General features: G+C 37.2%; 3 protein-coding genes across 7 annotated transcripts in view; 2 read left to right on the top strand and 1 right to left on the bottom strand.

The window, feature by feature from the left end:
* TIAM2 (T-cell lymphoma invasion and metastasis 2) overlaps window positions 1-5222 on the top strand; it is a 174263-nt gene extending 169041 nt beyond the window's left edge. For all 3 annotated transcript variants that reach the window (XM_010581864.1, XM_010581863.1, XM_010581865.1), the window contains 5 exons: window positions 389-447; window positions 1295-1400; window positions 2174-2261; window positions 2832-2986; window positions 3852-5222. In XM_010581864.1, the coding sequence (XP_010580166.1) occupies window positions 389-447; window positions 1295-1400; window positions 2174-2261; window positions 2832-2986; window positions 3852-4495 (1052 nt within the window). In that variant the 3' untranslated portion in view covers window positions 4496-5222. The remainder of the gene's footprint in view (window positions 1-388; window positions 448-1294; window positions 1401-2173; window positions 2262-2831; window positions 2987-3851) is intronic.
* A 104-nt stretch (window positions 5223-5326) lies between these two features.
* The window catches only part of TFB1M (transcription factor B1, mitochondrial), a 26979-nt gene continuing 17502 nt past the window's right edge, over window positions 5327-14803 (bottom strand). For all 3 annotated transcript variants that reach the window (XM_010581868.1, XM_010581867.1, XM_010581869.1), the window contains exons 7-8: window positions 8732-8859; window positions 5327-6009 (exon numbers count right to left, since the gene is read on the bottom strand). In XM_010581868.1, the coding sequence (XP_010580170.1) occupies window positions 5751-6009; window positions 8732-8859 (387 nt within the window). In that variant the 3' untranslated portion in view covers window positions 5327-5750. The remainder of the gene's footprint in view (window positions 6010-8731; window positions 8860-14803) is intronic.
* CLDN20 (claudin 20) overlaps window positions 14669-14803 on the top strand; it is a 1430-nt gene continuing 1295 nt past the window's right edge. The window contains exon 1 of the mRNA XM_010581866.1: window positions 14669-14803. This exon is cut by the window's right edge and continues 1295 nt beyond it. The gene's annotated coding sequence lies outside the window, so the exon portion shown is untranslated.

The following is a 14803-nucleotide window of genomic DNA, read 5'->3' as shown; positions in this document are numbered from 1 at the left end:
TTGCTATAGGCCCTTCACTGCACTTGAAAATGTCCACTGATTACAAAAAGAAAATCTGAACCTTTACATCTAACCTATGTCTGCTGTATTTGTTTATGTGAAGACTTAAAGGAGCAGGTTATTGCTAGTTTCAGAATAAATGTGTAGAATGGCTTAATCCTAAATGTTCAGAACAAAATCTGAGGAAAAAATAGTGCCATTGCATGAAAAAGAATAGGATGAAAACCCCAGTTGTCATCTTAATACAGGGCATGTGCTTTTCAATCAGTTTGCTTATCTCATCCTTCACATTCACATGACGACAATAATCAGCTTCTCCAAGATAATATTTTCATTGAATAGTACACCTTAATTAACAGTTTTCCTTTTTATTTTCTTTCTTTTTTAGTTTTTAAGAGGGCTGTAATACTGGTGTATAAGGAGAACTACAAACTGAAAAAGAAAATGGTAAGTCTGGTATCAGTGGACGTGGTGGGTGTTCATGCACAGGATCCTACTGCAGTGCGAGATGGACAGTACCGGTGTTGAAGGGGGAGTGACTGTGGTGAAATGCCACCTTCCCTCGCTAGGCTGGAATCCTAGCTGTCACAGCTAAAACAAGTGCTCAGTATCTGTGTAGCAATAAATTTTTTTTTTTTGTTACTTAGTAAGCAGCACCATCTTCTCTATGTGAGCCCCATGTTAGTTCCATCAGGTGGAATATGAAACATTGCTATGTAAGAATCATTAATTTTTCCAGATGGCATTTACGATGGCCTACCTTAATGTAGTGTGTAGGTTAAAGACCTGTGTTTATAGACCCTTGGTCACCCTGGAAGGAAAGGAAAAGGGGCATTATAAACATAACCTCCTCTGTCCCCATTTACAAAACTGGAATGCTGAAGTCAAGTAGCAAGTTGTATATCCTGAGTACCAGTGGTGAAGTACTGCACCATGCTTGCTTATCGTAACAGATGGAGGGGCACTAAAAGTAGCAGCAGCAGCTACATGATTAATGTATTCTGCTAATCAGCAGTCTGCAGGTTCCTTCATGGGAAACTTGTTCCCTAGTAGTACTTATATGCAAAGTATTATTTTTATCCATTAAAAACAAGTGCTTTCAAAGTTGAAATTCCAAAGGTTGTGTCTATCACCATTTCAATTACGTTTACAAGCACATAGTAGGGTACTGAAGGAAAAAGTCTAATGAACTTAGTTTCTCTTCAGAGGCAGGTCTTTTAAGAGTAACACAAAAAAACCCAACGTTTTTTACTTTTACTTCTTAGAAATATCCTTGTTGTTTTTCTTTTTGCAGCCTACTAATGTTCGTGCTGCACATAATTATGGTGACTTGGATCCGTTTAAATTTCGTTGGCTGATTCCTTTATCTGCTCTTCAAGTTCGACTGGGGAACACAGCAGGTAATTTCCTTGCACTGAATACTTTAGGATTGAATGCTTTTTCTGGGATTTTGTAATACTGCTTCTTCGACATGTCTTTGTGGAGCCTATGGAAACAGGCAGGTGTGGAGAAAATAGTATCTACTGTTGTCTCTACACTCAGGAAGGAGTACAGGCTTGAGATATTAACAGACTTTGTTTGGTATGTTGGCTTATTCCATGAGTTCAGGAAGATACAAGATGATGTGAAGGCATGACAGAATGGAAATCCCCAGTGAAAAGATACCATGAACAGGAAGGTGATTTACCATGGTTGACATCCTGGTGATGCCCTTATGCTGTGTGTGTGCTGACCCTTGTGTTTTTCCAAATGTGGGAAAGTTGACTGTGTAATTTGTGGTAGTAGAGGGCTGTGTTTTTATTTTCCCTTTGAGTTGATCTTTATGATCCTATCCAGTTCTGTATCTTCTGTAAAGTGTCGCTAGGTGTCCAGAGCAAATAAATGCTTTGTGCACCTGGGAGAACGCCTTTTAAGGCTGGAAGGCAGTGAGAAGCAATAAGAATGGGGGAAAGGAACTCTCCAAGAGAGAAGTTAGCAAAGGCAGCACTAGGCTGCTGCAACAGGATTGTTCAGGGGACTTTCCTTTGAGTTCTGTCTTGGGTGAGATCTTCTGTGGACCCACCCGTGGCTATGTTAACACTGCCTTCAGGAGCGGAGGAGCTCTTCACTGGTCTTTCTAATGCCAAAGGTTTTGTGAAGTGTATACAAAAATGAAGTTTCCTTCCATGCACAGGAACAGAAAACAGCTGTATCTGGGAACTGATTCACACAAAGTCAGAACTAGAAGGCAGGCCAGAAACAATTTTTCAGTTATGCAGCAGGTAAGCTTTACATGGAGGTTGTATTTGACAAATCACACTAATAGAATTAAAAAAAATAAAAGATTTTCCCCTGCGTGACCTTTGCATCAGCACTTCTAATGCGGTCTCACTCTTTGAATCCAGGCACTATGCCAGTGTTTAACTGCATAAAGTATAACAATTTGAAACCGGAGTGAATTTGGCACAGTGATCCAACATCAGAAATCTGCATAGACATATGATCATAAGTTTCTATACTATATGGTTAAAGTAACTGATTTTATCAGAGTCTCAGCTGGTTAGCAGAAATTACTTTGTGATAAAGACCACTTAAGGGGTGATCCCTTGGTACAGAAGTTACCTTTCAGGTTGTTTTCCTAAGGGGAAGTAACCAAGATCTCAAAACACAGAGCATGTGAAATGCCTAACAAGACATAAAGATGTTAGCTGCAAAACCACTACTAAAGCAAGCTACTGAAAAAAACCCACTGCATTAAAGCAAATCAGCAGAAAGGAGGCGGGCAGATTTTATCCCAATAGTGTCTTTCTTCAGTGGGGAAAATTAGGTTATCTGTTTTCTTAAACTTGCAGTGACTGTGAGAACAAGACTAACATCGTGAAGGTGATCCGTTCTATTTTGCGGGAGAATTTCAGACGTCACATAAAATGTGAGCTACCGCTGGAGAAAACATGTAAAGATCGCTTTGTCCCCCTCAAGAACCGTGTACCTGCAACAGCCAAATTGGGTAAGAAACAGATTCTCAAAGTGAAAAATGGAGTCTGGACTCCAGCACTGGCAGAAGGTTTGCAATTACCATGACTGTAGCGTGTCATGTGCCAGACCCACAAATCCCATTTTTTTCAGGAAGGTGGTAGAGTTTCTCCACAACTAAATACATGACAGGGGCTAGAAAAGATAAGCAAGCTTGCCATCCCCTCCCTGCCAGTGATGTGTCATTAGCTCTCTTAAGGGAAGACTTAGTAAGGCCCAAATTAATTTTGCTGGAAAGAAGCAGACTCCCTTTGGCACGCAGCGTTTGTACTCTTTCCTCTGGGTTCCCTTTAGTAACTCAGCCCTAATAACATTTAAAGCTAAAACAGCTGGCAAAAGGCAGGGGTCTTGCTGCTTTCAGTGCACTAAAGCTGCATCCCAGCAGATACCCTAATTAAGTACAGGCTTCAGACATTTTAGTTAAATGAGTAGCTACTAGTATTTCAAATTCTCTATCTGATCAGTTGTCTGTAAAATCCCCTTAACATCACAGGAACTGGGACAGTTCAACTCCCCCCTACAACCTGGCCCTCCAGTGTTTGAGATGCCTGAATCAGCCTTGCTTTCCTGTGGATGTGTGTAAATCATTACTACAATTTTTGGAGGATTTTGTATATATTACACATGAAGGCAAGCATATAGCCCTGGGGTTGGTGGAATGAAAACTCTTGACATGGGATTGCACTGTTGGTATCAGAATGCTGATACATCTGACCTGGGATGATTATCAAATGAGACTATGTACACTGTAATTATAAGTAAGTGGGCTATTGAGACAGACAGTATAACCAGCTGATGTTTTACTGAAAAAATAAAACCACCTTTTTTCCTCTGCACAGCTTCCACAAGGTCCTTGAAGGTACTGAAGAATTCATCCAGTAGCGAGTGGAATGGTGACCCAGGGAAAGGCACCTTCCAGGACTCTGATGAATGCAGTCTGAGCAGCAGTACTCAGAGCAGCAGCTGCCACACCACTGACAGCATACAGGAGCCCAAAAATTCATCTCCCGATAAACATGTACAGAGCTGCGCATCTGACTTTTCTAATGTTCTTGTCAAAGAATCTGATATTCTCAGTGATGATGATGATGAAGATGACTATCGGAGCCTAAAGAAGGGCAGCCCTACGAAAGACATTGAAATACAGTTCCAACGGCTGAAGATTTCAGAGGAACCGAGTACTGACTCTGAACGGGATCGGGCTGCTGAAAACGAGGAAGGAGATGGCTTCGAGACAGGAGAGCATCCAAAGCTGGTGCGTGGCCATTTCTGCCCAGTGAAGAGAAAAGTAAACAGTACAAAGCGTAACAGAGGAACTTTAATGGCAATGCAAGAACATCACCAGTCCCTTGACAGTCACTCTGATGCTGCAAACCTAGATCTGAACTCTATTTTAGAGAGAGAATTTAGCGTCCAGAGTTTGACATCTGTAGTTAATGAGGACTGCTTTTATGAAGCTGTGGAAAGGCATGGGAAATCCTAGCTTTGTAAGCACTATATTTAAAATATTCATTTGAAGTCCACATAAAATTCAACAAACTTATTTTGCTTTAAAACTAGTACATTCATGGAGGCTGCAGGAAAACTACTACCCGATTTTGTGCACTAATACATTTTTTTCCACAAAAACAGCTGTAAAGGATTGTTAAGTTATTTTAATTTATTGTGGATCAAAAATAGATTAAGTTGGCCAAGGTCTGTAAATTAGTTCAATCCCATTCAAGCAGTTATTAAGATGATGTAGTGTTCTTGGGGAGGGGAAGGGAAGGATGGCCTCATTAGTATTTTAAGTGACATGGAAAAGGTGCTAGTGAGTGGCAGAGGGGATTACAATGGAAAGTAGCATTGCAAAATGAATTTTTCAATACCTTGGGCATTTTATTTCTTTGGTTTTCATTTTTGCTTTATTTAAAGCAGAATTAAGTTATTTTAATGTGTTTTAGTGCACAATAGTGCAGAAATTTCATTTTTGTAAGTTTCAAGATGCTGTTTATACTTTATACATATGTGTAAATATACAAAAACAAAGCTTGGCCTGTAATCTTTTATTTGACTGTATTTTTTATTTTCTCTACCAGCCTGTACAGTAAAGGACAAATAAGTATTGTACTTAACCATGTTTCTACTTTTTATCATGCTGCTTTTCTCTAGTTGGAGCTTTAAATCCCAAATTCTTTGCTTTTGCATAAATGAGAAGAGTATTAGCAGACCTTGAGGCAATCTGTGCACTTTATCCTCCTTTAAGCCAGTCACTTGAGTATATTTATACAAGAGTTTTGGCTTTTGTTTTTTAAATTACTCTGAACAGTAGGATGTTCCAGGATAAAAAGAGCACAAAAACCCACATGCCATCTTACATGCTGAAGTACGAAAAGTATTTTTTCTTATGTTTCAATAATTCACTTTTTTTCATACAAAACTCTTATTTCAGAACTATCCCAACTTAATTACATGTCTCACAACATATCTTGTTTTTGGTATATGTTCTAGCCATTCCCCCGAATTAAAAAGAACCTGTAGGCTCCTTGTAACTTTGACTGTCTTTTCGCTTTTGTCTGCAGCTGAATGGAATGAATAAATAAAATGGGAAAGCCCTCTCTCTCCACCACTTTCTCAAAAGTAGTTCTTCCATACCTGCACAGATGCAGGAATATATAAGCCTCCTCTTACTGAATCAACACCTCTAGATCAAGGAGTTAAAACTAATTAAAAAAAAAAAAAAAATCAGTCTGCTGCAATTACAGCTCATTTTCCTCTTCAGTCTGTTCAAGCTGACTGGTACTTTTAAGTAAAGGCCTCATCTTCTTTTGCTTTAGTTCTTCTCTGTAATTGTACACAAAAAGGCTTGGGTCTTCATCGCACATTTTCCTGTATGTATCGCACAGACTTCTGAACTGTGACATGGAGAGCTGAAAAGGACGCAGAGTTGGATCGACATTTGCTGTCATCATCAGCTCTTCTGTTCTTTTCAAACGTCCACTTTCAGGGAACAAGGTCCTAAAAGGTGTGGGGAGAAGACAAACAAATTCAAAGAATTCAGTTTCCCTTAAGAGTAACAGGATCCTCTTGGGCATTTACTTAATAGTAAACCTACATTAAGTATATCATTATTTTAGCTCTGGCATTCTTAATATAGCACATTATGTAAGCAAATGGAAACCTAGAAGGGCCCTTTTTCTGCAAATGCAAATTATGACAACATAGGAAAGCATATACATACATTGTACATTAAACACAAGCATATATGTTTGCTAACGTTAGAGAGAGCTTTGGGTATGGATACAGTCACATAGCTGCCTTAGAATTAGCCTCATATTTAGAGAGCAGCAACAGATTAAACTGTGCAAAGCAGATCAGATCCAAACCATATGACTGACTTTCAGGCTGTTTCATTCCAATGGGAAAGGTATTATCAACTTGTCATTAATACCATAATTCCAATGCCAGAAAAAAAAACAAGAAGGAGGAAAGGAGTATTTAATTATCATTTGCTTTTTAGTATTTAGAACTTGGAGAATGTGCTAGGAGCCCTAGATTTTGTTTTCAGCTCTGTCACTGTTCATAGTCAGTCATATCAGTTCATTTACTCTGTAGCCAGACACATTAGCGCCTCTCTCTCGCAAGTTCCCCAAATTTTAGTGAATAGTATTAGTTCAAATGATTTCTAATGTCTCACAAAAATGCACACAAAGTGCAAACTATTGAAAGGACTAGCTCTTATTAGCAGTAGTTCTCAATCTACAATGAAAATTTGCACATGGTTGATGTGCATGTCTCAATTTTCAAATGATCTGCCTCTGTCATACATACATAAGACCTAAAAATACTGTGCATCTAATACAGTAACACCCCAGCTGTGTTTTGCAGGTTGGCTGGATAAGCTAGTCAGAAGGCTTTGTGTAAGTGAGTTTGGTCTTAGTGGACAGATGGAATACAAAGTTAAGAAAGGGTTTAAAGTGACAAGAAAAGCTGGAACTTCTGGGAACAACCTGGGTTAAAGCATGTGCTACTCCAGGCCTTGGTCAAAAATGTCCCCATTAGTTCAGCACCTAGGTCAGCAAGGTTAAAATGGATCCATCCTTATTTTTATACCCCTCCTGAAGTTTTTCTCTCCATTGATTGGGTAGTTGAGACACATACCTGGAGCCAAAAATGTTTAATTGCCCTTTATATAAAGACTATGAACCATCCTATAAATGTCCATGAATAGCAACTCAAACTACAATATTTTTCTTCAGGGACTTACTAGCTTATTCTTATATGCCATGTGTCTCAGATCCCAGAATTTACACGCAAATGTAAACTGATTCTATTAACTTGTTTTTGTACAGTATATGTGAGACAGATACCTTATAATGAACTTAATAGCCTTATTATACATCAAAATTTGCTATTTTTTTCAGGTCAGCTAAAGAGTAAGAGGACTGCGTTTCTTAGCTGCACACTACAGCTAAAGTATGATAAGCTGCTAGGGAATATGTGATGTCCAAAAGTTCAGATTCCCCCTCCTTGCCTCAAAAGAATGTAGAGCAGTTATTAGCAATTTGAGATTACACAACAGTTGTGGGCTTTGGGGTTTGTGTTTTGGTTTTGGTTTGTTTTTGGTTTTGTTTTTTTTTAACTTTGGAAAAAATATTCTACATAATGTAGATATGTTGATTGCACATGCCTTCTGCTTACACTGTCAACAGAAACAGTTCTTCCACAAAAAAACCTCCCAACAAAACACCACCCTGTAAATCAAATACAAATCAATCTAGAGTTTGGATACCTCATTTTCTAACCACCTCCAAATGCATACTCAAACCTTAACACAGGCAAATCGGTACTCATTTTAGATCCAGTGTCTGCGTCCCTGACATGAATAGATTCACTGCCTCAAGCAAAAAAAAAAAAAAACCAGTCTGGAGGCAAAATTCTATGTTCACCTTTAAAAGTGACGTGTAGGGCTTGTAGTTCCATAAAAAGCATCCACGCTAATTCTAGACTGCATCAGGGCCAAAATCATGCCCAGCAACATTCAGTTAGCCCAAGCTGCAGCAGCATGCCTCTAGTCCTAACAGCAGCTCTGTCACGTGTTCTACAACGCCGAATGCTGGGTTTTTCCCGTACCAAGTCAGACGTGGCTATGCTGGAGTTTTAACAGGATCCTTGGTGAACAGACTGCAGGTTTCTTGCATCAGAGAACCTAGTAAATTCCCTCAGTAAGACATGGGGATTTTTAAAGAGTCAGTAAGAACTCCATAAAAGGGCAAGTGCAAACCCAACAATTTGACCTTTTGACATTATCCCCAAATAAGTAAAATTTCGCACAGATGATGTTCTCCCTCCTCACACTGCCATCTTTGGTTCTGAATTTTGATACCTTCATTTTTTAACTCAACTAACAAATGCTGTAGTTTTTGTAGTTGGGTTTTTTCTTTGGTTTCTGAGACAATCAGTTGGAAAGATCACCAATTTACCCTAGCAATTTTAACAACTTCAACTGCTCTAACAAAAATGCACAGTAATTATTATATAATTACAGTGGAAAAAGATTCATCTCATACTTTTATCTCCAGAAACCACTCTGAAATGGAAAGATCTGATGAACTATGATGACAAATTTAAAATGGGACGAATAAAATCAAATGCATAGCTACAAGTGTTTCTCAACTGATTTAGTAGCTGACACATTTACAAAACCATTATCTGAGAATTTTTCATTAAAGATCCTTACCCAATTCCACGGAAGCAGTATTTTCTTCTAAACTGAAAAACACTTTTAACCACTTTTTCTACTAGCTCAAACGGCTGCTGTATCTTTGGTTGCACCAATGGCGTGAAATGTACCACAGCCACATCCACCTACATGGAAAAGAAAGATAAATTTGAGTAGATATATTCCTGAGATGATACATTATTTCTAAGTTAACTGGCTAGACATGAGGAAACAGGCAGAACACAGGAAGACGTTATTGCAACAGGTAACATAGCTGTGCAGTGACTAATGTCATCGTAGCTGAATATAAAGATTTGGCTTAACTTTCAAGGCCCTACAGAATTTTAGTCTTAGTCATCTGCATATTTCCAATTAGTTCACATGCCATTAGTACTTAGTGCTTTTTTCCCCATGGCACCTCCTCCATCTAGAACAACTTCCATGTAATCTGTAAAGTAATTAGCACTTTCTTTAGATCCTTCCACAAGACAATTCTGACGTGATATACAAATTAGACAATATTCAATATACAGGCTGAAGGGCAGCTGGAGAAAATTGGTATTATAATTAGAAATCAAACCCATTCCCTATATGTTTTCTGTTGCTCTAGGGCTTTTCTAAACTGTAAGCCAAGGAATTACTTTTCAACATACTAAGATTTTAAAATTCTAGTCTTTTTAAAGGAATGGTAGGTAGAAATAGGTTTGCATTCAGTTCAAGTGACCATACAACTTTGTATTTACACTGTGTATCACAGTTCATCCAAAATTATATCTGAATTATTCTACAAAGATTTTTTTCAAGCTTGTTTTATTCTTTTATTGTTCTAAAATCAGCTTGGTTCACAGAACGGTCACTTTGCCTGTGTCTGAAAAGAGAATGAAATAATATCCTCCCTTCAGTGTACACACATATATATATATATATATAAAAACCACAAAATATGTCACACAATTACAGAGACACTGTATTATACAGAAATGCCCTGAATTCAGAATTCTGTGTTTAAAAAATACAGCCTGGGCTAAAAATCCAGTTCTGTACAACATTGAACAAAGCAGTTCATCTTCTAAACTAGGTATTAACAACAGTAAAAATGAAAAATTTCATGGAGGAGCACACTGAAAATTTGTACAATTTGTACACCTACTGGTACTGAATGACTATAAAATTTTTAAGTGCCAGACTGTTAAAAATATTCAGTCTCTTATTAAAAAAAGTCTGCTAATGCAATGGACAATCATCTATCTTTTTAAAAGGTCATAGAACAGATTCTATGTGATGTTAAATTGAAGACGTGCTAGTTATGACTGAAATAAAAGATACACTCAGGCCAAAGAACAGCTTCTGTTCTAAGCACACTCTCAGTGTACCAATTGTTTGAGAAAACCCATAGCAAGAGAGTACTTCAAAAAAAAGAGGTTTTTTCCTACTGTTTTAACTAAACCTGCTCTAAGTTTGTGGGTTTCTTTAAAATCAATTAAATTGCAGTAACCTCTGATGCGGACATATTCTTTTGGCACATAGGTGCCATCCACCCATGTTGTACTTTCAGTGGGAACAGCTCAGCTGTCAAGTACATCTATCCAGTACAACTGCTTCAACAGCAGAGGTTCTGTATTTGCTTAAAACAGAAATTATGAAATTCAAACAACATAAGTTTTTCACATAGACAGAACATACGAAGCTGAACAAAAATACTGGCTAGAGAAAGGAAAGAAAATACCGATTAATGCTGCTGATGAAAAAAAACCAGAGCAAGGTTCCAGTATTAGCACTGCTGATCTCAAGTATAAGTTACACACAGTGTTTTTTGTCTTTTCCACCTTTCTGAAAGCTAGAGTTAAGAATAAGGCAGAAAAAAAATATTTAAATTACTTAAATGTAAAGACACAAGAACTTATTTAAAAATGGGATGACAAAGAAAACTTGACATATGGAATCTGCAGTGAAACACCATAAATGTGTTTTCCAAAGGAGTTTCTGAATTTCTCAAGTATGAATAGCTTCCACCTTTGCCACACGTTGCTGCTACCTGTCAGGAAGACCACAGGAACGCAGTGAAAACTTGTGTTCACAGTGACTGTCAGAAAAGTTTATCTTTTTGAACAGGGCAAATAATACAGACTTCATATGACCAATCAGCGCCTTATACAGAAATACTAAGGGCTTATTTACACATGTATATGTTTATCAAAATTTTTGTCAAGAAATAGAACAAGATATTTCCCCCACAAAATTAGGGGTAAGAAAACCACCAGAGACCATTTCGGATCTCCTAGTTGCCTCAATTTTGCAAAGCTGCTTGTAAGTGAGATATGACGGCTCTTTGGGAGATGGAGCTGAATCTTTAACAAAAATTTCTGAAGGAAAAGAGAAAAAGAATACAATCGAGATGCAGTGTACAGTTTAAGAGAAAAACAGCTCAATTTGCAGTCTCAAGGCCAGTGGGCAGTAATTTCTGCTTCTGAAACAAAACACAGCACTTCTCAGCATTTGTTCCTTTATAGACGCTGTTTTCTTTGGACCCCAGGAAAGCTGCCTGGTTACTATAGCAACAGATACAGCAGAATGCTTTTCACTTGTAATTGGCCACTCCTTTAATATTATACATGCTATTTTTCCTTAACCTTTTTAATACACATAAAATAGAGAGTAGAATTATGAAAGCCAATAGAATACACAAGAGCACTTAAAATACACAAGTTAATTTGCTGATAATTTTATTAGTAACACTTTTTTTTCACCTCATCAAGTATGCTAGAAATATTTACAAAATAACACTCAATTCTTACAAAATAATGAATATGAAAATTATTCAACTGATATATCCTGAACTGTCAATAGTACAGCAATTATTCACCCCTTGCTGCTTTAGTGTATCTGTACAATGAAGGTTTATGTTCTGGTAGGGTAGGAGGAACACATGACAGTACAATTTAATTCAGAGAAGTCTGCTGCCTTGCTGATGAAATCAACACTCTAAATCAGAATAAGCTTCAATGAGACAATTTTATTAATTGTTGACAATAAAGGTCTCATGACAGGCGATACTTGTATCAAAAGCAAACCCACATACCCTTTTTCAAGCTGTAATTTACTCACAGGGAACGGAAACCTAAGCAGAACATATTACAGGTTCATTAAAACAGACTGCTTGAGATCCTACTAAGATAGTTCTAAGCCAGCACTTTCACCAACCAAGTGTTCAGTACCAACATTTTATCTATTACAGACAAATGTTAGTGTATCTCATACCAATCTTGTTCTGATGCGAGGGTTTCATTTTGGTTCACTTCCAGCAGAAAATAACCGTGCCACTGCACTAATAGCAATAATCTAATTCCTGTGTAAGAACAGCTTTGTAATAACTTAACTCTATTCACACTAGGCTCACACACAGGATCACAGGAACCCAAAAGTCAGGTACAGAACCTATGGGTATCTCACTGCTGCAATCAGCAAGACTTTGCTCCTAACTTCTTGACTTCACACACCAACTTAAGGCCACTTCTCTTATGTGCTGCAGTTACCATATAAGCCTTATTAGTAACTTTATTCCTTCGCTCTTTTTATACAGACTCATACAGAGGTAACAAGTTATGGGATGACCTACAGAAGGCTAAGGCTATCAAGAAGAGATAAGCAAAACCTGTAGTTGAATAGAAATGTCCTGCTGTTCCAATTACAAATTAAAATAAATTGCATAGTTCTTTGCTAGGAAATTTAAACTCTTAATAAGATTATCTGTGATGAAAAAAACCCCAACAATCGACAAACAACAAAACCTTCTGGCCTTGGCTCTCAGTTAAACTTAAATGAATTCTACCCTCACCCCTCATCCCCCTCCCCAAATCCATAAGACTACAGAGTTTCTGGATTCTCAAGAGTTTACTCCTTTCAATCACTGTTCACAGTTTTCATCATAGAACCTGGATATCATTATGTATTTAGGACTAAGGGCCTCCGTGTGTTTTTCCGCATAATCTCTTTGCTTTCCCTTACTGAGTGTTTGTCAAATGCAACTCATTAAACAAAGTACTCCTTTATTCTCGGGTAGATGGAACTAAGAGCGAACAAACAGCAGTAATGCACTTGCTGCAGAGAAGAGAAAAAAACAACATTCCAAGAAATTTTGTTAATACATGCCAATGCAGTTTTATATGAGATGGGATAGTTCCATTCAAGAGAAACTGCATTTTTCCAGGATTTCTACAGTGAAGAAAACATCTCAGACCTCACATCCAGCCGTAAGTGCCACACAAACAGGAATGAAACATAACTGTATTTTTTATTACACTTGCAGTGCTTATACTTGAACTTACCATGCCTTTAATTTGGTTCATCCCATTAAATGTAATGTACGATTACTATTTGCAGTGGTTTGCATTTATGTTTGCATGTTTGTATATGCTGAAATTTTAAAAAGGAAGCAATGAAAAAGGCTAACACAAGATCCTAATTAGCTGTTCCAGAATATGCTTTTGAATGAGTTCTGAGCTATCCAGACATGTCAGTTCCTTCTGTAAAAGGAAGTTAAACCATCTTTCTCATGGGCCCAATACAGCAAATGATATGTATTTGCCAAAGCAACTCTTCACAGTTTGAACAAACCGGATTTGGAAATAGGCAGGTCTTCGAAATAACATTTTAAAACGAGTAGCTGTTAATATTCTCACCTTAACTATAAGCTTTTATATATATATATGCTGGACAGAGTTAGCACAACCTTGAACAATTACCTGAACTAAGTACAATGTATAAATTAGAGGATTACTTGTTATGTAATGCCACTAAAGACTGATAGAATACATAGTGATCAAAACCTTGTCTTATGTATAATGAATTGAAGTAAGTGTACAGTGCTTACAGATATTTTGTGTTCCACTTATTTCAACTTTATCCCCTATTATTATGGATTTTCAAAAAAGTTCTAATGATAAAGACCAATTTTAATATTATTGTTCATATTTAGATAGAATGTCTTAGAAAGCACAATCCAGGACTGAGGACTGCCCTTTCTCTATCACTCTGATAAAAGACAAAACCTGCCAATTAAACAGCGCCACTTAAAAGGCAGGACATCATTTCTAATCCTCCTCACAGAGGTTTCAAACCACTGCTCTTCATCTGCTATCCCAACAGTCCAGCTGATATAATAGCAATAGTTTTGTCTTCCCAGGTGCACAGTTATCACACTGCCTAAAATATTCTCATTGTCAAATGAAATTTGACTCTTTATGCAAGAATAGCAGGGAGGCTTTTTAATGAATTTTTAAAACTGCCAGAATGGCAAATTTGCAAATTGTTTCAGACAGCTAAGTGATTGATTAAAAAAATGCACTTGCACAACTGAATTGTTCCATATCAGTGTTAAAAACAGTATTTTATAGACAAAAGCAGATCATATGCACTCTTATGACTTGCTCAATACTGCTGCTCTAAGTCAAGGATTGAGAATCACTGGCTGAAAATAAAATACTGATTTAGAAAAGTCACATGTGACTTAATTGTGAAAATACTGCAAAAAATAAATTCAATCTTCTCTTTCAAAAACCATGAAATTTCATAACAGTTATTACACAAAAGAACAGATAATATTTAGATAACCAAAATAAAGGGTTACCTTTAATCATACTTTAAACAAAAGATAATATAATATATGTTCATTGTTACAAAAGAGTCAACAGGAGCTGGCTACAGCCATCAACACACTTAAAGAAGGTACTTGAAAAGTACAATATATTTTCTACCACATCATTTTTCCACAATGACTTCTAATCTGTAAGTTTCTAATGTTCCATTTACAATGTATATTTGTCTAGTAAGCCTGCAATCCATATATTATTACCAAAAACAACTCCAGTAAATTAAGTTTTGCCTGATGGCTTGCAATCATGTATGAAAGAGTAGCAGCTCCTTCTTACAAGCAATTCTTAAACACTGTCCATTTACCATCATTTGTGTTCAAGTACCTTGTGTACAGCTGCTCAGCTGCTCTCATCTGCTGCAGTATCATGTTCAGATATTCATTCACATAGCTCTAATTTTAAATGCAAGCTTTTTTTGTTTGCTGATTTCTCCCCCCCC

The sequence above is a fragment of the Haliaeetus leucocephalus genome, unplaced genomic scaffold, assembly GCF_000737465.1.
Source record: "Haliaeetus leucocephalus isolate CR32 unplaced genomic scaffold, Haliaeetus_leucocephalus-4.0 Scaffold819, whole genome shotgun sequence".
Lineage (NCBI taxonomy): Eukaryota > Metazoa > Chordata > Aves > Accipitriformes > Accipitridae > Haliaeetus > Haliaeetus leucocephalus.
The sequence above is the reverse complement of the archived record's forward strand: the minus strand, read 5'-3'. Positions and strand labels throughout refer to the sequence as shown.